This window comes from Emydura macquarii, unplaced genomic scaffold (assembly GCF_026122565.2).
Source record: "Emydura macquarii macquarii isolate MOO-44397 ecotype Brisbane River unplaced genomic scaffold, CSIRO-AGI_Emac_v2 contig_2897, whole genome shotgun sequence".
NCBI classification, from domain to species: Eukaryota; Metazoa; Chordata; order Testudines; family Chelidae; genus Emydura; species Emydura macquarii.
The window spans coordinates 17,058,254-17,083,100 of NW_027133034.1; the positions used below are offsets into that span (position 1 = coordinate 17,058,254).

Below are 24,847 nucleotides of genomic sequence, written 5' to 3' on the forward strand. Positions count from 1 at the left end.
AAAGTGTGTCAATCTATTTTTAGAGTAACACTACTTTTTAAAATTAAAATTGGATTTACTTACACAAACACAATGTCCCCTCTCTTTGAATATGCAGGAATAGCACTGGCAATTGTGGCAAATCCATATGAGTAGATAATAGATTCCTCTGTCCTCATAAATTTTGCTAGTCGATCTTCCAATTCCAAGTGTACATCTGAGAAAAATTTTAAAATTCCTCAATTAGTTAAATTGTTCTTTTGTTGCAGAATGGCTTAGCAATTTGTACTCAAATGTAAATCAGCATCTATGGAAAGAGAAATTTGCTAAGGAAAGATGTTATTGTTCACCTGCGGTAAGTGTCATAGTAAATGAATCACTGAACACCACAGGTGATTAATCCATCCTTGATAAGCACTGAGTGGTGTTTGTCAAATCTGAGCAACAAAAGTTCTAATAGTTGTCAAACCACAAACAAATATTTTAAGTGTTACAGATTTGTAGAACTAATATGCTCGTGTACTCAGAATAGCAATGAGAATTTCCTTACACTTAGACTATAAGCATCTGGGTCAGGGACTGGCTTTTTGTTCTATTTGCACAGCGCCTCATTACAAAGAGGCCCCGGTCCATCACTGGGGCTCCTAGCTGCTACTGCAGGGCAAACAACAACAAGCAATGCAATTTCCAGCAATTAAGTCCTGGCTGGCTGAACTTCTGTCCATCCCAACTCAGAAAATCAACTTCATCCCAGTATAACTGCCCAACACTGCACTGAAGCTCATGCTTTATTGCTTTGTTTTCAGATGAACTGAGAAGTGAAAAAAGGTAGACCATTCAATAGTCTACAAATATTCTACTGCCCCAAGACTGATGCATCTGTTATGTTAATGTTAAAGATGCAGCTTTTCAAAAAAACCAGGAAAAAGACCCATGACCTCCATACCATGTGAATTACAAACATTTAGCGTTCCCCAGAAGTGTAACTATACTAGATTTATATATTCAGGTCCATGTGTTCTGGATCAATTTTATTCAGTCCTTTCAATATTTTAGAAACTGGAAGCTTCCATCTACCCCACCTCAAGTTTGCCTAGAGTGTCACTGGTGCAAAGCACTGGCTTTTAGTCTTAAAAAGTGAATTTTTAACTACAAACTCTTTGTTAAAAATAGTTATTTCTGGCACTTAGGACCTACCATGATCAACATCTTCCAAATGGCGACAGCTAGAGTACCTTCCTAGTACTTACAGGGAGAATACTGATCGTGGTCTTTGGAAACACACTCAGAATATAGACTTTGTAGAGGTTTAGGAGTTTGTTTTCAGAAATTCTGGTACAGTTTTCCTTTTTTTCAAATAACTGCTGGATCTACCAGACTGAATCACCCAGACAGGCTGGAAGCTGAATGAACTTTGACTCAACTAGTAAAAGAGAAGCATAGGTAGGACCTGTTATCTTGCAATGAACACCCACAGGAGAGGCCACATGAAATACGTAATACAATATTCAGAAGAATTAACTCCCTCATGGGGCCTCATAAGCTGAAGAGTGCTGGGTATGGAGAAAAGTTACAGCTTTGACTGTCCAGCTGTGGATTGCCTCGAGGAAAAAAAAGAAAGCTTCCTCAGGAGGTGTATGTAGATGACCTAAGCCATTCAACAAAAAAGTTTGGTCTGAAAGCTCAGAACATCAGGCAGCTCTCTGGAGAATGAGGGAGAGAAGAGGACATCTAACTCTATACGTTTATTGAGCTTTGATTGACAGATACAAACACCACACACAGCGAAGGAGCTCTACATTCAGAAAGCATTGTTGTTTGCAGCAATGAGGAAGTGAATATAATTAGTTTCTCATTAAATACTTAATACTTGACAACCACAAACTACTCAGGTCTGCTAGAGGTGGGTACTGTGGCTATTGCAATGAATGAGAAATTTGTAGCACACCCGAAGTATCTGTAGCACTATACAAGAGAATGAATTTTATATAATGAAAACAGAGTATGGCTTAACCAGCGCAGGACTCTATTCATGATCCTTAAAAGCTGAAGTCCAAAGAAAGGCAGGAACTTAGACTGGGACCTAGCCGGAAAGTTGGTAAAGTCCAGATGAAGCTGAAACTGACCAGTCGCTGACTTCTCAATCACCTTGCTTAGTCTGAGATTGGGTGATAATGTCAAGGGGTATCACTTACAAGCATTAATAGTGAAAGGACATCCCAGAGATGTACTACTTTCCTTGAGAAATCAGGATAGTCAGATTCCAAAAGAACCCAGAAGATTACAGACAATGACCAAATCAAATGCAAAATATGCAGAATCAGTTAGAAGCCCATGATTCTCATACTGAAGAGGGGCCCTAGTGATGCCAGCCTGGAGGCTCTCATTCATAGAACACCCCAACTTGTCACCACAACCTATTTGAAGAAATTACTAAAAGGTAAAAGACTGAAATACAGACTTAACTAACCAAGAGTTAGTCTGGACTCAGCCATGAACAATGCAGGGAACATAAGACTCGTAGTTTGCCTGCATATCTGCACAAATTTCACATACAAGGTATTTCCTCAAGAGTCTTCAAGCAAGTTTTTTGAAGTCCCAGAAATCTTCACTGAACTAGTGACGCCTGGGCACAAGATTGCCAGTGTGTGGGAAGGAAGTCAGGGAATCAAAAGCCCTGGTAACTATTACTAGCTGGCTATCACCTTGGTTGGAGAGGCAGATCAGCTATGTCACGGCATCAATGAACAGACTAAATGTCTGCAGGATTAGGTCTCAAAGGCTGCAATAAAAATCTTGCTGTGGCAGATAAGTATTTCATATCTATCCTATCAAACATAAGGAGATTGCCTGACCACTTAATAAGGCTGACCAGAATAAATAAAATACCTAAGCCAGCCTTCTGGAGAAATCGAACATATGATTGGCACCAAAGGGGCTCTTTTCAACCATCTGGACAAAAAACAAGGAGTCCATGACTCCAAGGGAGTGACATGAAAGCTCACAAGAAGAGAGGCCAAAATGTTAAGTCTAACTATCCTGTTATTTACTTCTGCTGAGTGGAGACAGCAGAGGAATGTTAAATGCCATCATTCTGTAATGAAATATTAGAGGCTAATGTTTCACAAGTAGTTGATTACCAAAAAAAACCCTCCAGACTGAGATTTGTCACAACTAGAACTCTTCCAACCACCACCAATCTCTAAATGTTCCTTGTGGAAGATATTTCATTCTGAATATAGTATTAGACAAATAAGCCAACAAGTTTCCTCATTAGAATTTTAAAATATACAGAAGTCAGACTGCCCTCTTGTGGTCTATTTAGAACTTTATGAAGGAGTTTTAAGTGCATTTCTACTTCAACCATTTTAAGACATCTCCCAGTATAACAAATTCCACAGCATTATAAACCAGTGAAATTGTGAAACATAAGAAAGCATCTAAAAAGAAAGTATACTAAACAATTTACTTAGCAAGAAATTTTTATGTAACCTCACTGTTACTGATGGTATGTATTAGAAGACAGTCTTACCTAGTGGACAGAAAAAAGAGAGTCCCGTAGCACTTTAAAGAGTAACAAATTTCTGCTGGCATACGCTTTCGTGGGCTGAAACCCACGTCATCAGATGCATGTGGATGCTAATGGATAGAGCAGCACTAAGTCTAAATTTTGCATCCTAGATCTATCACTGACTGATCTAGGATAAGTCCAGTTAAACGCTATACTTACAACTTAAATTAAATACATACATTTATATCTAACCACATACTTGAACTGATAGCCTTTGCTATTGTTTAATCTATTTTAAACAAAACAGGATAGCTAGTAGTAATGAAAATAGCTACTTTATTACATCTTATAAAACACTTAGATAGGTCTCAGTCTTGACTGGATTGTGCATATTTCCTCTTTTAGACTCAAACTCATCATCATTTAATTGTGCTTATTTGGACCCTAATTTATCCACATTCTCTCTATAGTATGGTGACCTAAACTCAGTAAGTCAAATTCAACATTATGACTTGAATCAAGGATCTGTCTTAGACAGACTTCGTGAGAACAGCCTTTAAATACTTGTTTAATTTAAATTTTAGCAATGATAAATATCAGAGATCACTGGTAATACCAAGAAGTTTGTTGTGTGCCAGCTGTTCCCTGCATTGAGAAACTGAGGAGACAGCGTACCAAACAAGTATTTTGGAAATGTTTGCTTTCCCCACTATCCCAGTATGAAAATTTTTAAAATAAGTTGAATTAAAAGAATGTTAGTAACAGAAAACAAAGTTATATTTACCAAAAGTGCCATAAAATCCTCTAGGTCCACAAGTGCCAACACCATACTTCTTTAAAGATGCCTGGGCTGCATTCTTTAATGAAAACATTACATGAGAAACAATATTTAGCTTATTTCTGTAGTAATCTATTCTGCAAAATTCACATTGACAATGTTACGTAATCGTCAACATTGCTATTCTTGTTCCATGTAATTTATATAGCCATAGAACCAAATGCAATTAAAATGTTGTACAATAATTCATTCAATAAATTAATTTGCCAATGAGACATATTTTAATTGGGTATTTAAGCTTAGTTTACAGTATATAACAATACTAAACTGATGGTGCACGGGGGGAAAGAGTGCCTAGTATGTACTAATAATGTAACTTTATAATTGAGCAACTGCATATGTTCTCTTACCTATTGAAATATTTAATATTAATTTAACAGTCACCTACTAATTTAAGAACTTTCATTTTGATGACAATCTATGGTAAGATCACCCTATGTACTTTGGTATTTCACATAATTAAAATTTCAGGCGCATGAAAATAACTGACTGAACTCTCTCTCTCTCTCTCTCTCTATGAAGTTTTCAAGCTGGTACCATCCATCGATGACTGTTTTATACACAGCTTTAAAAACAGAGAAGACTACAAATAATTTATCATCTGTATATCTATCAGTTGGGAAGAGCTACCCAAAGTGCCTCTTCAACACTTGAGGAGGAGGAAGTCACTTCTATCAGATTACCTCCTTTATAGTAAGCAAAGGAACATTAGATTAAACATTCATTGGAAAAATTAGTCGTCTTGCAGTGGTGTGCAACAAGATTACATTATATATAGCTCTGAATGCAACCTGAACAAGTTATAAAGACTGACTTGACTTTATCTTCTTATACAGAAAGCAATTTGAATGGAATAGATCAAAGTTTAAGAGCATTTCTCCCTGTCGTGCAAAGCATGGGCACGATCCTGCTAACACCTCACTCGCTATCCAGCACAGTGCTTACTACCACGAATAGTCTCATTGAGGTCAGTGAGTATACTGAGGGTAGCAAGCACTATGCCACAAAATAAGATGTCTGTAAACTCCACTATCAGATGCCATGTAGTCTCAAAGTTTGTCACTAGACTTTTTTAGAAGACACCTCCCAAAATGTTTATAAACAATTCTTTCTGTAGTCTTTATTTGTGATTACAACTTTAAACTTTGTCACTTTTTCTAATCAGAAAGAAGGACAAGGTAGGAGAGGCTGTTTATTTCCTACAGAATTGTCTGGTTGTGCTAAAATTGCTAGGGCAGACATAGCCTATATAAAAGCAAGAACAATCAAGGAAGGGGAAACAGTTAATCATCTACCCAAACTTTGGAAGAACTTACATATAGGAATTGTCCTTTTAAGATCTATAAATGCTTCAAAATTGAACACTTATAATTAGGGATATCATTTTGTCACAGTAAAATTAAGCAAAATTCACAGAACAGTTGGTAAAAATATATAATATCGCAGACATCTGTTAAAGTCATGGAATCCGTGACAAACTAACTATAATGATGCAAATACTGCAATATTTTAATGTTGATTAAAGTTCTGCCATTTAAATTCCTAGCACTTTCACACTTCCAGTATACACACTACTGAAATAACTGAAGCATTACACAAGTTACTGCTATCCAGTTATTTCATGTTGTTGCAGGACTGCACTCACGTGGAGACACCTGACTCACGAACACTTACTTAATATTTGCACATGGCTTTGAACATGTCTATATATATAAATGCTAAATTATTTTAATTTTAGTAACTCCTATGAGGTAGGTATGTTCAGATCTTTTCTTTACAAATAAAGAAATGTAAGAAGAGGTGAAGTGACTTGCCCACAGTCACATGGTAGGTCATCAGCAGAACCAGGATTAAGACATGATGTCGATGTACTTGGTTGAAGACAACTACTATCCAGAGTGTTTGTGAGGTTCATGTATTTTGAAATCATCCCAAAACGCAAGGTAAAATGTAACAGCAAATTAAAAAAAAATCCCTTTGTATAAAGCTACCTATGTGTAATCATATAACCCACTCACCTTCACTCTTTCATTATCCAGAAGTCCAAGAAAGTTAAATGATGCAAAATTTATACATTCCTTGCCGTTCACTATGATTTTATGACTTGGAGGGCTACAAAAATATAAAAACAGTGCTACAGATAAAGTTAAATATTTGTCATTTTCATAAATGCTCAGAGAGTACACTGACTGTGTTTTAAAACATAGTAAGATACGCACTAAAAACATTTTGAAGTTTTTTTCCCATTCTGCCATGTTTTCAAAGTCATAGTTTTACGCTGGCCCTAAATACAATACACACAGATATACTAACCCCAGCACCTGGTCAAATTCCAGTTTAGGTAACTACATTCTGCCTACCTAAAATCCCATCCCTTAAACTAAATGCAGTATTCTCCAAAGTTCTGTTCTGAACTGTTTAGTATTGTTGCTTGCTGTTGAAAAATTGCTGGTTCACACCACAAAGGTGATGTATTTAAGTAATAGATAAAACTTCCCCTCTGTATAATTTGCAGAGTGCATTTGGGATCCTTTGGTATAAGACATGCTATGTAAACAAAAGATAAAAGTGAGATTTTAAAAAGTTTTCTTCCCATTTTACTAACAAGGAAGTAATAAACAATGGTTTCATCACAAAGCAAGTTCACTCTTGAAACACACAGAAAATTTTATAAAAATAAAAAGGCACCAAGTTTATGCAGACACTCAACACAAGATGCTTTAGAATGCTTGGAAATCTGACGTGCTAGATTTCATTCTGTTTAAGTCACAGTTATAGTCAGTAATTCCAGGAACAGTTTTCGCTAGGAGTCAGTCAGCCAGAGAACCGGGATTTGGAAATAAAAATCAAGTAATGAAGACAAAAAATGGTTGTGAAAAGAAAAAAGTTTAGAACAAGCAAGCAGTCTGTAACCAGGAGAATAATGAAAATGAAGGCTTTTACACTGCCAGCAGTTTACTAGACACATTTACTGAAGCAATTAAAAATATGGTTATTTAAGAGTTTGCATTAGCACTAGCTAATTCAATTTGACATCCTTTTCCTCAATTTAGGCATCAGGCCAGAAACTCCTAATGTCTAACCTACAGATTAATCAGACATCTGTGTTCTGTACTTTTCAAAACCAACCAAGGCAGCTCAAATACCCACAGCCAGTTGCTTCAAAACCATTTACTGACCCAAACAAAATTCACCAAACAATTTTAACACATTTTGAATGAGTAAGTTTGGAGAAAGTTTTAAGTTAAACAAAGCACAAACATGAAGAGTCTAAATTTGAATTCACTACAAACTGTAAGAAAAGAAAAATAAGTTTCAGCTTGCTGCACAAAGTGTTCAGAATTTTAAAAAAACATGGATTCTTGTTTTTGCAAGATCAGAGCCTAACTGTGCAGATATAGGCTTATTGCAATGATCAGTATATTCCTAGTATGCAATTTTTAAATGCTATTAACTTCGGTAAATCAAAAACAAACTCCCCATCCCTTCTCTGCCACTCAGACCCAGCAAAGGCACCAATGTTCATTGAGAGCTTGCCATAGGAAATCTCAAAATTGTAGCCCTACCTAAGAAAAGTATGGTCAGATTTCCCTCTTTCTCTGATTTTATATAGATACAATTTTGTTCAAGCTTCCAAAGAAACCTTATCCTTGGGCAATGACCAAATATGAAAAACTTCAGTCGAAATGCAATTGCACTGGAAAGTTATAAGCATATGGAAACAGGATACTGTATTCTATAAACTACTTTGCAACTGCAGCCACAGGGGGTGCTACAAGACAATAACTTCACAAAGAGGTGTGGAGCAGCTTTAAAGCATTGGGGATTTTTAATACTCCAGTTCCTACAGTATCACCTATGGGACCACTAGTTATAACTGGACACTGAGTGGCCCACATTCTTCCTTTAGATGAAAACAAATAATTCCAAGTGATTATCATAGAATCTACAAGTGTGTGTATCGATTGGAGAATGTCTTTTAGGGTCCTAAAGCTCCACATCTGTGACTGGGGCTCTCACTGAAATTCACAAGAGTTGCATGTACAGACAGAGGCAAATGTTGAATTTTATCAACCTCAAACACAAAGATATATCAAAAGTTATAAGCAAACAAGTAGTACCATTTTATTAAAGTTAGCATAGAACAAGTACCAACATCTAGAAAGTTTATTGTGGACTTTTTTGTTTCAGGGATATACTTCATTTTTAGCATTTGTGTTTTCAACATTTCATAATGTTTCCCTTAAACATTAAGGTGCACATTTGCTGAATGTTCCAGAGGGGTAGCCGTGTAAGTCTGTTTTTGGCAAAACAACAAGAGTTCTGTGGCACCTTAAAGACTAACAAATTTATTTGGGTATAAGCTTTCGTGGGCAGAAACCCACTTCACAAAGTTGCTTTGCTGAATGAGAATTCAATATGAACCTGTCCAAATAAGCTATCTTGCAGATGGACTATGATTTGTAGGAAAATGGTTATATTTCAGGAATCAGTTAATTCAACATAGCTGCTCTTAGAGTGGTCTTTAGTTATCTTTTACTAATAATTAACTTAAAATTGGCTTAAAATTTTGTTAGGAAAATGCTTTGCCCCATTAACAACATTAGCTGCTGGAATTCTTGGTTAAGTAAACTCATCCATTCAGTTCAGACAAGAATCTATGTAAGTGAACTGCATATAGCTTTATCATGAGGTATAGAACTGTCTCACACAGTAAAAGGAGGGTTATTTTTCCTTCATGGGTTAGAATAAATCAAGAGGTTTTCATTCTACGTTAAGTAGACAATATTTCATACTTCCTAAGGTGGTGTCAGCTACATATGCTTCAAATCCAAACGTTATATTAAATATGGCAATGGAGAACTCCCACCACATATACCATTATAATTAAGATCTACAAAAGTAATGTAATGTAAGACCAACATCAAAATGACAGAAGGAAGACTGCCATTACTGTCAACAGGATACCTGAAACACTAATTTAACAGGGAACAAGATGGCTCTTGAACTGGGAATAGGATATGGAAATTTTCACTTGTATATTAATTTTGAGATGTGACCTGGGCTGTCAGCCCAAGTTACAATCCAATGGCTGTTCAATGGCCTATGGGAAAGTAGCTAGTTGGTGGTCTTAGTGTTACCAGGAAGGTGACAGGATTCTCCCACCTCATCCCCTAGCAGCCACACTACCCTATCTTTCTACCCCAACACACTCCCTGGCCTGAAAGGCTTTAAATAGTTTATTTTGGCATTTTTTGATTCAAGTGAAAGTTTTTCAAACATTTAATATTTTCCTTCACTCCATAGCCACCAAGACATTTTGACTGTTCGCCCATGCCCTTTCCCAATATCTTTGAAAACAGCTCTGAAGGGGGGAAAAGCGACCAAAAGTATCCACATTACAGAAGCTACAATTAAAGTTGGCCCCCATTTTTTTTTAAAACCTCTTTGACAGGGCTGATGCACATTGGCAAGCCAGGATGCGAAAGGAATCACTGTGCTGCTTGTGCCATACTTGTTTTATGATTAGATGATTTTAAAATTACTAGTGTTGTGAACCTGGCACCTTTCATGCGCGCTAATATATACTTTTATTTTTAAATGCTACCAATGTAAAAGTTAAAGCTAAACCTGTACCATTCCTGCAGAACTGTGATTACAAACTAGAAATGTTTGTATGTTTGAAATGCATGTGTGTTGCAACGTGTATAGAAAATATTATGTATTATAAGTATCTGAGGGCTCTTCAGTCTACATGGTGCATTACACTGCACCAGGATGTCACTTCCTAACTCGCTCGCATTATAACTTCCCTAGTGCACATTAGTGCAATCTCATTTCAAACTTGTAGACAAGCCCAGCCCTAGGACATTATGGCCAAGATTTCAAATGACTCCACTTTTGAGAGCCCAGCTTGAGGTACCTTAAAGGAATCTAATTTTAAGAAAGTACCAAGTTCCCATTCTCTCAAAAATAAGGTCTCTCAAGTTGAAAACCCAAAAATCACTAGTTGCTTTTGAAGATTTAGACCTATACCTTTACAAAACTTGCTTCGCTTTGGCCATTAGTTGTCAAACAGAAAAGGATCCTGAATAGGATATCAAGATGAAACCCAATTACCTATTGAATACTTTACTACAAATGATTAAAAAGAGAATCAGATTCTCTGTACTATTGTATTTCCCCTAGAAGTTAATTCTGTCTCAACAAAGATGTAATGAACTTCGATATGAGGCTTTACCATCAGTGACAAACCCACTCTTGTAATTCTAACATGCAACTCACTCACAAAGATATCCCAGAAACATTAAAATCCTCATATATTTAAAAACGGGGAAATTTTAAAGAGATGTATATTAAAGTTGAACACAAGACTCTTTTGTGCTAAATTTACCCTGAAACAACACTGTAGTTGAGAGCTGGATGATCTTTTGGTACAGGAGGAACAAGAGGTTCTGGTTGCCACTCTTCAATCAATTCTTCCTTTTCCTGAAAGGATCAGAAGTCAAAATACTCAATGTTTAGTATCTTTCAAATATGATTTCCATTATAGCAGATTGTGCTAGATATAGCTCTTTTGGCTAGAACTATGCCAACATGTGACACTCTTCCAAAACAATGTTGAACTATAATCCCAGTACACTATACAGAGGGGCTCTGCACTGCTCAAGGTGACTCTGAAATGACACACAAAATGAGAGATCCTGACCAGATCTGTTTATTAAAGATCTTACGGCATGTTTTGTAAGAGAAGAGGTGTTGACTCAGTGTCTCGGTCAAAATTTTAAGTAGGGCAATTTCATTCTGCTTTCCAACTAGCAAAATCCCCCTCTAATTTAGATTGGATGTATTGGGTACAGCATTCCTCACTTCCTGTCCTCAACCATTCTATATTTAAATAGCTGTTACATTAGAGTGCTAAGTGAAATGACACAATAGAAGCAACAATTACTAATCAATTTATCACAATCTACACATTGGGTAACATCATGTAGCATAGCAGCATGTCATAACTACTAATCCCCACAACACATGCAAGGTATGCAAGTATTCCTGTCCATTTTTCAGATGGGGTAACACTGGTTATGTCACTAGCCCAAGGATAAACAGTGAATCAATGTCAGAGCCAGAATTAGACTACAGGAGTTCCTTAGTTCCACCTAGTCCTATACTCTAACCCCTGAACCACATTGCCAGTAAGTCAGTAGGGTTACGATATAAGCGTTGGTTATGAAAGGATATTAAGTTTGAAACTACTTTTAACTTATTTTAAGACTAACTCAATTTTTAGATACGACTACCACTGACAATCCCCACTGTGTGGCTTTATAATTTAAGTAATTCTGTTGTAGTGAACAAGTCCCATAAATAGGGTATGAGAAATTAACCAAGGCTACATTTACACTAGGATTGATATTGCTAATATATCCTACTATTGCTCTTAGCACTAGTGGAGAAAAGGCTTCATCCAGATGGCTGCTGCCATTTTAAGTACCATGCTGTCCAACCCAGCTAAACAGCCACACTTAAAAAAGATTAGAGCCAGGCATTCTAAAATGTGATGTCTCCCTTAACATTGTGGAAGAGTAACTTGTCCTAAGAGTTATTTTCCAAGTATAATAAAATCCCATCCCTGCAACAAGTCAAAGAAGACCATACATTTCTGATAATGTATTCCCAAATGGAAAAATAAAAGCTTTATCATCTTGGACTTTCAGATCAATATTGTAATTAAATATCAACATAAACTATAAGGATAATGGACTATTTAAAAATTACATGACCTACTTATTGATACTTATTACAGGATTACTATTTAAGAAAATCCATTATTTCAGTAATGGAATAACTGGAATAAATGTTTGAAGATTCTGACACACAAAACTCATACTTAAATTTAAAGAAAAAAATTTCAAAGTGTTAACAAGAAGTTAAAGAATTAGAAACGGGAAAGGAAAAGTGTACACAATACGTTTATTTTGTTTTGGTTTCAACATGTTTCTTTTATTAAGATAATGAAGGATTTTGTTTTTGAACTGTGACTGTTTATAAAATACCATTTCGTATTTGAAAAGAACTACAACTTCTGTGTCAAAATATAAATAGCCCTATCTTTCAGAAGAGATTTTTCTTAAGTTTTTTTAAGAAAAAAGTTTAGATAAAACATTTCATCTTGTTCATGTTATATTTCGTACTGAAACTGTGCCCAAGGGCCCTATATTTGAAAGGAAAAAAAATTTACACGAATGTATGCAACAACAGTAAGTCTAAATATTTGTTTAATATTTAGAAATAGCTACAGTCATGTTAGAATGTGTGCTTGATTACTACTGAGAATAAAAGCTAGTGTGCTATAGTCATGAATGTAATTATAGCACATGCATTACATTCCCTCCCCCCCCCGCAAGGGGTTAAAAATTCTCATTAAGTTCCATCAAGTATTTAGCCAGTGTTAATGCTGCTAGCCTAGCATGTTGAGGGTCATATGCTATTGTTTTATTTAACTAAATATTATAGTTTTAATACTGATCTCTCTGTTCTCTATCAAACTATCAACACAGTTTATTGGTGTGCAGCATTGTCCAGCAATATCCATATTCCCCATTACCACATAAGCAGACCTGGGAGATGATGTCTGAAGAGTAAAATCAACGTGGTACTAATGGACAGAAGGTGAATATTTAAAATTATAAAATAAAGTTATATTGGTTAAAAAAATCTCAGGAACCCATGACCCTCAATATGCTAGACTAGAAGTATTACCACCACCAGTAAGGCCTGGGAGCCCCTTTATTGACTACTATAGATGCCAGTACAGAGGAAGTCATGGGAGACTCCCCACCATTATCACTAATTTTTAGAATATAAAGGCTTGGAGTACCAGATGAAGTAGGGATGAAGAACCAAAAAAAGAGAATGAAGTATTGATGTTTAATTCTCTGATACTTACACATGCTTAATTTATGTACATACGTAATCCTACTGGAGTCAGTGGAACCATTAGTGTGTAGTGTTAAGCAAGAGTACAACTGTTTGCAGGAATGGGTTTCAAAGTTTAACAGAATCTTATCCCCAATAATGTGTAAAGTTCTCAATACTCTCTTGAACTTGCTAATATCTGAAGTGTTAGGTGCCACGGTTTCATGCAGACATTCTATTTCCAGACCGATGATTTAGCAATTGCTTTCCAGGACAGCATAATTCAGCATGAATTGCTTTTATAGCTTTTTTTTAAATCTACCTAAAGTTTCCATTGTTAAAACAAAGCCATTCGTAGAATATAGAGAGGCTCTAGAAACTTAAAAATTAATCCAATTCCTTCAAATTTCTGATTCGTAACTTTCTAAAAATTAAGTTTTCCTCTAAGTGGTGTACTATTATTTATGATAAAATATTTCTCCTGCCCAAAACAAAACCACACATTGAAAAGTCTCTTACTCCACTGTGGAGTCACTAGAAATATTTCCTTATCAAAGTGGTTACAATTTGTGAGGTGACCAAACCACATTCTGAGTGTCACAACAGACAAATATATTGAGTATTATAAGTAGGTGCTGTAAGGAATAAATTGGCATATTGGGAAGAATGTTATTACAACATACCTTAGGTGTGAGATCAGATCGTTCTTGAAGTTTATAGGTTTTAGAGAAAAGAAGTCTGATTATCCAGAGTATTAGAATTCCTTCCAAAATAAGATGGTAAGCAGGAGCCTAAAAATTTTAAAAAAAAAAATCCATATAAGATTCACTCTTAATCAGGTGATATTTTAAAAGTTTTCCTTTCTATTATTTATATTTCTAAAAGAAACAAAGTTGCCTTGCATCTACTAGAATTGTTCATACATACCTCCTGTTTATTAAAAAATAGCATTTTAAGAAAATTTGCTGCTTTGCAGATCTTGCCTGCTGAGTGTTAAAATTAACTGGAATGGTCTTAGCCTACATGTTAGTGGAAGACATAAGTCAGTCTCAAAGTTGATATGTTAGGCAGTTTCAGTTCTAGAAAGGTACATGAGAGGATTAGCAAGTACACTACAAGTCAGCTTAAAATGCACTGGCAAAACTCTGGATAGGGAGTTTGTATGGAATTGAATAGCATACCATATACTGGCTCAGTCTCACTTTTATCTGCATTAAATTCACACATATATTTAAAAAGTTACACAGACTCACCACTAAACAGACTACATTTGATTAAATCTGCAGACAAATTAATAAAAACTGCACAGAAGCTAAACCTTGCCTATGTAAGGAACAAGGTCATGCTACATATAAACTAATTTCTAAAACATATCAACACTTGATAGAAAAGCTAAATTCATGTTCTAAAAGAGCTATTTTAGCAAGGTTCCAGTATACAGTGTGGACAACAGTTATTTTTCAAGAACCTGATATAGACACTTTTCCACCCACTCCATATAGGAATAGAATGGTGCAAAGCTATTTCCAAAAACAGTTTGGTATTTTGTTAGTACAGGGCCTAACAAAAATGGAGGAAGTGGAATGTAACACAACCTGAAACAAGGGAAGTAACAATTACCAGTACAGATATTTCTATAGTCACTATGAAGGTGGTGAGGATGAATGCAACACATTACTTCATATTTAACTAACAAGGAAACTAAGGCACAAATTTGCCCAAGGTCACACAATGTTAGTAGAAGAGTTGGGGATGAACGTCACATCTCTCGATTTACAGCTCCCTACCTAACTTGCAACACTCCAGTTTCACCAGTGGTAATTTGCTCTAATCAGAATTGTATACTGTAGTAGCTGGTAGCTCTGGATGCCTGTCTACTCTAGCACTTCCTCTTACATTTGCTGTGGGGCTGTCATTCTTGTCAATTTCAAATTGACAAGAGAACCCAAGTCGGGACTGCTGCAAGCCTGGGTGGCTGGTTCCTGTTCCCAGCTGGGAGCAGGCCTGGGTTCTTCTCCACCTGCAACCCAACTGGGCAGCCTTGTCATTATACAGCTGTGAAATTGACATGGCTACCTGTTCCAGAGGAGAGCAGGGAAGAGAGAGTCCTGCATGGCTTTCCCCAGCTCCCAGCAGGTAAAGGGGAGTATAGGGGCAGCCCACAGGAGCCCGGCAGGGAGCTGAAATAGCAAGTTCTCAATTCCCCACACTGCCCCTTAGGTCGATGGAAGTGCTCCCGGTGAGGACACACTCCACTGACCCAAGGAGGGCAGTGTGGACATCAGTAATTATAGCAGTGGCTGTAAGTTTAAAAAAAAAAAACATTGACCCAATATAGGTTAAGTGTTTTTATCAGGTAGGTGAAGATTTTAATACATGCTGCAGCTATCCCCTCCTCAACATTTTGTGTGCATGTATTTGTTTAAACCAGCGGTTCTCAACCGTTTTTTCCCCGGAGTACTACTTGGGTCAGGTTTGCCCCTTTTCGGCAGCAGGGTTTCGTGGGGGTGGGGAATTGCGGCGGATTCGGCGGCGCAGTATGGCTCGTGTACCACCCAGCCTTCTTCAAAGTACCACCAGTGATACGCGTACCACGGGTTGAGAACCGCTGGTTTAAACCCTTTTTGCGAACGTGTCTTCTGCAAATTCTCCATATCAAGTCTCATTCTGATAACGTTAGGTTAAGACCTATCTAAACTCTTCTCCTTCAGAGATGGTGCTGGAGGCAAGTTCTGAACTCAGGTTTTTAAAACATCTGGATGTTTCACTTAAAAAGGATCAGCTTTTGAAAGTAGCCCTTTACAAACGAAATGTGTTACATAGTGCATGTCACTGGCAATGTATCTTTCCACTCGATCTATTGATCTTTAAGAACCATGTTAAATGACCAAGACGTAGGAACAACAGAGGGAAGAGAGACTGACCAAAATGTCATTAATATCAGAGTTGCAATGGAAAATACTGCTCACAGAAGAAGCAGCATTTTTCATTGCAAGACTTGCTGGGTAACTCATATAACATTATCTGGAAGAAGGTCACCACTCAGATTGTGTGTGGGATGGAAGAGATTAGAACAACACCTAGATCTGTGAAGTGGTAACCAGGTCCTCAGTTTGTTTCTAACACAGAAAGGCCTGTTTCTAACACTCTGGAAATAATTACCCATTTCCCTATTAGCATAAAATGACAGCACAGTCCATTTTAAGGGCAAATAAACTCAGTTTGAATTCATAAATCTTTGCCTTTCAACAATTAAGTACCAATGTGTAAACTGAAGACTCTTGTCTTATTGCTCCACTCATACCAAAATGGTAGATTTCCCCTCAGAAAATAAATGTGGCAAAAACAGTGTGTATCAAAATATAGCATAGAGTTTAACAGTAGAAATAGCATCACAATATGGAACAACCTGCCTCCAAGTCAGAAGAGGCCAATAATGCTGACTAGCACATGGTGTAAAATCTCAAGGTGAACATGAAGCCCAACCACAGATGGATACCAGATGGATACTAGATTTACCTTGACAGACACCAATGTTAACATACTTTAACTTTGACAAAACATGAATAGCTTATCTCAACATAGGACTATAGGAACAGCTATTCGGGTGAGACCCAACATCATTTAGTCCAGCATCCTGTATCGGACAGTGGTTAGCATCAGATACTTCAGAGAAAGGTGCAAGAACCCCACAATAGGCAGACAGAGGTACTCTATCCCCCCCCCCGGGTTAGGTCTCATTCTAGTTGCTAATAGTTGGAAGTTGGTTCATACATGATGCATGAGATTTAACATCCCTTCCAAAACGTGATCAATTATGATAGCTAGGGATTTGCAAAGCCACATAAATGTCCACTCTCTTTTTGAATCTTTTTTTAAAGTTCTTAGCCTCAATGACTTCCTCTGGCAGTGAGTTCCACAGTCAAATTACAGTCATGTAAAGGACTAAATCCCTTTATCTGTTGCATATTTCCCACTCTTTAATTTAACCAAACATCCCCCTGTACTTGATTTAAGACACAGGAAGAGGCTCCTGCTCTACTGTCACGCCAGCCTTTGTTATTTTCTATACTGTGGTCCCCCTCCTCTGTGAAGTCAGCAATCCTACTGCCTCACAATCTGAGTTTCTGCAGACCACTTTAGTCTCTGAGCCCCGTTTAGGTCTGCGGGACGTGACCAGTGCTGTATGCTCCACTGCTCTGATCATCAGCACCATCACACCCCTGGACCAATTCACTGCCCCGTTCCCTCCCTGTGCGGCCAGTACAGCCTGGGCTTGGCTCCTGTACCTCCCCCCCGCCGGTGCCACCAATGCCAATGCCACAGGGTTCCCCCCAACCCCGCCCGCCAGTGTCACAGGAGCCCCCCGAGCGCCCTCAGAGCTGGGGTGTTACCAGGCGGAGCCGCCAGCCAGCCCCGTTCCCTAGGGCCGGGCGCACGGCCCCGGCGCTCCCCCCATGCGGCAGAGCCGGGCCCCGCTGAAGAAGGAAGGGGCGGGAAGCTGCGGTTCGGGACCGGGAGTCTCACCTCGTAAAAGGCCTGCACCATCTCCACCAGCACCCACTGCTGCCCCAGCCCCGCCGCAGCCGCCATCGCCACCCGACGGTGCGTGGGACCTGTCGCCCCGCTGGCCGCTTCCGGACTCACGCTACGCGCGCCGCGCGCCCTGACGTAGTAAGCGTGGGTGGGAGGGGGAGAGAGCGAGACAGGCTGCTTACTACGTCACCAGGCCGTGGGCACGCCCCTCCATTGGGGGCGGGGCTCGTTTGAAGGAGCCGCCCTCATCGGCTGGGAGGGGGAAGGGTGGCTAGGGTCAGGCCTTAGCGCGGTCGTTCTTCGTACTCCCTGTGCCCGCCCGCAGCGGGATTCAGGGCTTCCTCTGCCGGCGGGTGGCTGGTCTGGCCTGGGGCCCTGCCCCTCCCCCGCTCAACTCCCGCCGCCGTGAAGCGTTTGTGGGTTGTGGCTACATTCACACGGGGGCCGTGCAAAGCACTGCGGGCGGGAGTAGAGGGGCGTGCGCAGTCGGCGGCAGCAGCCTGTGGTGACGGCCATTGAATAGAAACGTCTCCCGTCATTGTCACTGGGGCTCTCCTTCATTACAGGCAGAAGGGCGCAAGTAACTGGCCCGTTTTACCAACCCGTGTTAGATATTGAACCAAGTTCACACAGGTTTAGACCAGCTGTGCCAGAGCTCTCAGCTGTGGAAAGTCCCTTCCCGGGGAGGGTGTAAGTAGTTTTCTTGTATGTAAGGAAAGTATTTTCCCCTTTTTTAAGAGGTGAATGTAGTTCCAACTTACAGACTTGATATGCTTTTACTTACTACATTGTTTTAAGCAATACAAATCGTAATAAACCTTAGCTTTCCTGACCTTATGACTGTTGATTTATACAATAATTATAAGGAATCAAATTACATTTCTTTTGCTGTAACAGTGGTCTGCTACTTACTGATCTGGTGGTGTGTTGGCAGAAGTGGATAATCAAGCTCCAAATATGACTGCAGAAAACAGGTACAGGATCCCAGCTACTGATACAGATCAGTGAAAGGATGGGAGACACTAATTGCGGTAAGAGCAGAGATAAGGAAAAATATTAAGAAAGCACAACTTTACACATTCCCTGGTCCCAGAACTGGAGGGGGGAGGGAGGGAGGAAGGGAGAGAGAGAGAGAGCCATGCTTTAAGTAAATTTTCCAGGATGAAAATATAGCAGCTATGCTAATCACAGGGTCATTGGAGAAGAAGACATGTACCTGTTTTGGGCGCTGGCTGAAAGTTGCTGGACAAGATCAAGCAGCACCACCTCTAGTTGCTTCTAGAATCTCAGGAGAAGACCTCTAACTTCCCTCAATTTACTTAGGTAACTTTGAGATGCCAGTTGATAAGCCTGAATACTATTCATTTGTTCTTTTTTCATCATTTTGGGGGCAAACACTTGAAAACAAGTAACTCTCAGATTATTTCTGTTCATTGACACCAATTTCTTTTATTTAAGACATATTGGGCTTGGTCATTGCATGAGTGACTTTATCCTAGAAATGTCCCATGTAGGTAATTATTAAACTTTCTAGAAAAGTTCTATGAAATTATATGACTGGTTCTTCAGTAAGTTTATTTGGTACAAAGGCTAAACAGGATGTTACGGTGTAGAATTCCATTTCTGTTTTTCTATAACAATTTTGATAAATGTTCCAGGTGTTTCTAAATAAGCACTTACAAATAAAAATTTGCTTACTCCTGCTCTCTTCACCCTTCCCTATTAACCATGGCCTTCCTCAAAGTTCAACTTCTACTTTGAAATGGCTAAGCTGGCACAAAGAGTAAAATGGTTTTATTGTATGTTAAGATCTTAATGATACCTATTATGCAATGTATTTTCTAATGCCATATTTCCTATTATAATAGTCTTTACAATTTAAAATTTACTTTTAAATAGTAATACTAGTATTTTTAAATTCTATAGCTATATAGCTGGGTAATAATGCAACACCTGCTAAAAGTTTAATGACAAAAGTGAAATCAGATGACACTAGGAATAACTTCTCAAGGTGAACTGAATAAACACAGACAAAATAACTTTAAAAATAGGTATTTTGTACATAACTGTCAGTAAAGGCTAAGTGCTACATAGCCAATTGTTAAAGTCAACAAATGAGCTTCAGAAGAAGGGCTGTTCAGAAAATACGCAATGGGCTAGATTCTAGTCTTAATTACACCTGTATAAGTCTGGAATTTGCAAGCTAATATGGCAGGGAAAAAGGGGAATTATGTCGTTTTGGGCTGCATACACAAAGGCATCAGGAACAGGGAGGAAATTGTCCCCTCTATCAACTCTGATGCAACTGTATGTGAGCTATTATGTTAATTTTTAGGTACCTCATTAACCAACAAGTGACAAATTATAGGGTGTGAACCCATGAAAAATAAAAATAGTGACTGGAAAGAATGGCATGTGAGAAAAGATGAGTTATATACGTATAGCTTTTCTAAATGATGACTAACGGGGATATAAGAGTGCACAGATATTGTACACAGAAGAAGATGAATTGTTAGCATAATAAAAAGGAGTGTCAAAATAGGAGAGTTTGAATATAATTAAGAAATGGATATTTTGTTCTTCGGTTCAGGTTTATAAGGCCCTTACCACGACAGTATATGAACACCTCTTGTGAGTTAAAAGATGACACTGTTCTCTCTTCCTTTTCTGCCATCAGGAATCCAGCTTAGGTGGTGTGGTTTGTTTTGTTTTTAGGGCTATGGCTACACTGATGGCGGCAAAGTCGCCGCCATCAGATCAATTTCTCTGGATCGACTGGTTAGTGAAGACCCGCTCAGTCAATCCAGAAATCGACGTACTAAGACCACCTTCGCAAGTGGCGTAGCGCTGCGTCGATGGGAATGCGGTTCCCGTCGGCGCAGTGCAGTGAAGACGGCGCGCAGAAGAGGAGCCCAGAAGTTGATGGGAGTTACGCAAGTTTTTTGTGTAGCTTGCGTAATTCCTGTCGACTGCCACCAAATCCTGGAGGTAAGTGTAGACAGGGTCTAAATGAGTCTGGCAGAATGAGGGTACTATTTGGGAAAGGCAGGTTTTGCTCTGAACGCAGCAAGGTTAGCAATGTTCTTAATGTTTCTGGCAGTGAATTCCACATCCTTGGTTCTGTCTCTCATTGTCATGTGCCTGGGCCTGTTTGACGGTTTTTGTTCTGATGGAATACAGTTGTTATGGGAGGTCATGGTCACAGAAGCAGAGGCAATCACACAGGCAGCCAGAACTAATCTTCCAGAAGCTGGGATGTATTAGACCATATAAGAACGGCTATATTGGATCAGACCAATGGTCCATCTAGGCCAGTATCCTGTCTTCCGAAAGTGGCCAGTGCCAGATGCTTCAAAAGGAATGAATAGAACAGGATAATTATTTAAGGATCCATCCCCTGTTGTCCAGTCCCAGCTTCTGGCAGTCAGAGGTTTAGGGTCACCCAGAGCCTGGGATTGATTCAATGACCATCTTGGCTAATAGCCATTAACGAACGTACCCACCATGAATTTAACTAATTGGTTTTTTAACCCAATTTTACTTTTGGCCTTCACAATATCCCCTGGTAATGAATTCCACAGGTTGACTGTGTGTTGTGTGAAGACGTATTTCCTTATTTCTTTTAAACCTGCTGCCTATTAATTTCATTGGGTGACCCCTGGTTTTTGTGTTAGGTGTAAATAGGGGTGAATAACACTTCCTTATTCACTTTGACTATGCCATTCATAATTTCATATCTCCTTTAGTTGTCTCTTTTCTAAGATAAACAGTCCCAGTCCTAATACAGAAGAAGCTCTTTTATATCCTTAATCATTTTTGTTGCCTTTTCTGTGCCCTTTCCAACTCTATAATATCTTTTTTGAGATGGGGCAGCCAGAACTACATGCAGTATTCAAGATGTGGGCATACAATGGATTTATAAATTGGCATTATGATATTTTCTGACTTACTATGTATCCCTTTCCTAATGGTTCCTAACCTTCTGTTAGAAGTCTCCCACAAAAAGTCAGGTGTGACTTCTAGAGCTAAACTAAATAAAGCACTGAAACAACTGGGAACAATCCTCCCCCGGCAAGGAGAAGGATTGGATGATTTAATAGAATTTATAGGAAACCTATGACCTAGTTCACCTGGGAGTTTGGCATTCAGTTAAGAGGATGTAGTCATCAAGCACAGGTGTCCTAACTCAGTTGAGAGCTTAGCCTTAAACCAAGCAGGCATGCCCCAACTCATAGTAATAATGGAAGGCTATTCTGTGGGAGGAACATGTACTCCTTTTCTTGAGGCTTACTAGAATCTCAAGTTCCACAACTCTTGCCTGATGATACCAGGAAGGAAAGGAAGGTGACTGTTTGAATCGTTAAGTAGACAGAACGCTAGCATAATCTAAGACTATAAACAATTGCGTATTATAGGTTATAAGTTAAAAAACTGAGCCTATCCTCTGATAAAGCTACCTTGAGTTATTCCAGTGGCACAAAGCAACCTTAAAGAAGGCCCCTGCAACAGTCAATGGAGCATTGCTTTTATCACGGCTCTACACCCCCTCCATCTCTGCCATTTTGGGAAGTGTTGGGACATAAGGCATAGTAGTCACAGTGTGCTTCATTTTAGCAATCTCTGACCATTGTAATGGCTCCTTGGGCATAGTTGCAAACTGGCATTAATTAGAGCAGCCATGATTCTGTTCTAATTAATAATGCAAGTTGAACTGGCCCCCAACTTCTTGCAGTGTTGAGGGAGTGCAATCTTTATGTACAGCTACCTTTATTCCTCCTCTGATACTGCACTAAAAAGAGCTTAGCTGGACCTAGAGATCAGGAACAAGTGCTTATTTACAAGGTAATATATGTTAAATAGATATACTATATCAAAACCAGAAGTATAAACTAAACATACTTTAGAGTGGGTATTTTACATACCCTGAGCATTACAAATAGTAACAGATCACCTTTTAATCCCAATAACCTTGTAACTGTTGATTAATAGTTATAAGGACTCATAACTGAGGAAGGATTTATCTTCAAATCTATGAAATGCTAGTCTGTTGGTTAAATATTGAGGTTTCAAGAGACAACCCTTTGGCGTGAATAATTTACTTGGTAATTTATTTGGACTCTCCAAGCTGTGGGTCTTTGGCTTCGATGTTAATCAAGGCTTTGGTGTCTATCATTGAGTACCTAAAACTTGAAGCTTAAAAATTAGTGACCACTTTTGAAAATTTGGCCATAATTTGTTCAGAAGCAATTTTTGTTTTAAGTCAAGCTTTTCTGATGCTACAGCTGGTTTAGTTAGGAAATGATACTCTACAACTCTCGCTGTCTTCTTTGGTTGTGACTGGAAGCAACATTGTTAAAATATTCTGCGCTGTAGGAGGTAAAAGAAAAGGAGTTTGAAAAATATTTTCCTTTTTTTGTTTAACAGATGTTTTTAACATTAATAAATCTTTTATTCTTAAGAATGGAATTTTCCAAAAACAACATCAATAATGCTTGCCATCCAGCAAAGGTGTATTAAACTCAAACACCTTGAAAAATTTGTCATGCTCAACTGGATTTATATCTCCATCATCTCCTGTCTTTTTTGGTTTCTCTTAAGTGATGAGACTTGGAAGGAGCTGATGATCTGATAAATGGCTTAGACTTTTGACATATTTCCTTTTTCCTTTTGATGTTTTCACTGCTTTAAAATAAGCTGTCAATAAAAACTTGGCCAAAATCTGTTTTACAAATTCCTCTGCTAAATCACAGAACACAGGGATGTTCAAATGGAAGGAGTTAGTTAACCCATTAGTACCAAGTGTTGGAATTTCCTAAAGCTTGCAGTAAGGATTGTGATGCTAGTAGGTTTGATAGCATTGTGAGTGCTTAAGATTCATTAGTATAAATGAAGCAAAGGATGGTGATACAATCATGGTATCATAACAAGCACGTATAGGAATTTAGACTTGATGCCATCTCCAAAATAGCATACAAGTTTCATATTATTTCTTTCCTATGGTTAAAGTCCTTTCTGAACCTGATCTTATGATGTGCTGAGTGAACTTGCACTGAAGTTAATGGGAATCAAGGATGCTGAGTATCTTGCAAGATCAGACCTCAAAGAGAGAGAGAGAGAGAGAGAGATTACAGACAACTGGTCAGATTATACAGCCAAAAAAAAGATAATCCTATACTGTTAGTCAAATTAATGTAATATAAATGTAATATCATAAAAACATGTTGTAAGTGATTATTAACTTAGTTCTCTTTCAGAAAGTGTGCACGTACAATGCACTGTGCACACACACAACCATTCAACTATAAACAATTGGGATCTATGTCTGATAAACTGAATCCCACCCAAAAAAACTGTTAAGATCCTTCCAGATTTAAAACGATCCTACCATGTCCATTAACAACAGGATAGTTGAGTACTTTCGAATTTGATCAAGGATGTAAGTCTAGAAAACTTCAGCGAACGGAGAGGAAAGAGAAGACCTTTTTTATGGCACTGCATGTTTCTAAGATATTCCACTTGAATTCCTCTGTTTTAGAGCTAAGAATATTGGGTCTCCTGGAGTAAATGGATTAAAATAGTGCATCCTGGAATAAAAGAGAAATGAACATGTTTTTCAGGGAAGGAAGGTTAAAAGGAAATGAAAAGAGCTGATGACACTGCTCTGTAACACTAAGGATCACCCATATCCATTTGATGGCATTACTGGAACCTAAAGGGAAAATGTACCCAGCTGTAAACTATTTAGAAGGATGGGACAACACCAGGAATAGTCAATTTTCATTGAATTAAAGGATTCTATTTGATATTCTACAGTTTTTACAGCCTATGAAATTTCTCAGTTGGTCCACATCTCCCTCTGCTCCCTTCCCCCCCACATGTGATGTAACTTGTGTCCTGAATCCCTTCTTGGGGTTTCAGTGCCAACTGTGCTGGGTGTGATGCAGATGACTAAGCAACAGATGGAGACAGATTGCACACTGCTACTCCCAAACACAAGGAGAAAAATTCTGTACTCCTTTATGCTGATGTCTGTCTCGGGTAACTCCATTGATTTAGTGCTACAG

The 24,847-nt window shown here is 38.5% G+C and overlaps 1 protein-coding gene and 1 long non-coding RNA gene across 6 annotated transcripts in view; one reads left to right on the plus strand and one right to left on the minus strand.

Annotated features, from left to right (window-relative positions):
- SPTLC1 (serine palmitoyltransferase long chain base subunit 1) overlaps positions 1-17,936 on the minus strand; it is a 37,930-nt gene extending 19,994 nt beyond the window's left edge. For all 3 annotated transcript variants that reach the window (XR_010923865.1, XM_067568805.1, XM_067568806.1), the window contains exons 1-6: positions 17,775-17,936; positions 13,931-14,038; positions 10,723-10,817; positions 6,347-6,440; positions 4,275-4,347; positions 64-196 (exon numbers count right to left, since the gene is read on the minus strand). Coding sequence is in view for 2 of the 3 variants with exons in the window: in XM_067568805.1 (XP_067424906.1) it covers positions 64-196; positions 4,275-4,347; positions 6,347-6,440; positions 10,723-10,817; positions 13,931-14,038; positions 17,775-17,840 (569 nt within the window). In the remaining variant the exon portion in view is untranslated. The remainder of the gene's footprint in view (positions 1-63; positions 197-4,274; positions 4,348-6,346; positions 6,441-10,722; positions 10,818-13,930; positions 14,039-17,774) is intronic.
- A 279-nt stretch (positions 17,937-18,215) lies between these two features.
- LOC137166843 (uncharacterized) lies at positions 18,216-24,591 on the plus strand. 3 transcript variants are annotated; one of them, XR_010923841.1, is made up of 5 exons: positions 18,216-18,473; positions 18,681-18,814; positions 18,975-19,106; positions 20,499-20,771; positions 24,401-24,591. It is a non-coding gene; the product is annotated as an uncharacterized lncRNA (long non-coding RNA). The 3 variants fall into 3 exon arrangements; XR_010923840.1 differs by lacking the exon at positions 20,499-20,771; XR_010923839.1 differs by lacking the exons at positions 18,975-19,106; positions 20,499-20,771 and having other exon boundaries at positions 18,220-18,473.
- The last annotated feature ends 256 nt before the right edge of the window (positions 24,592-24,847 follow it).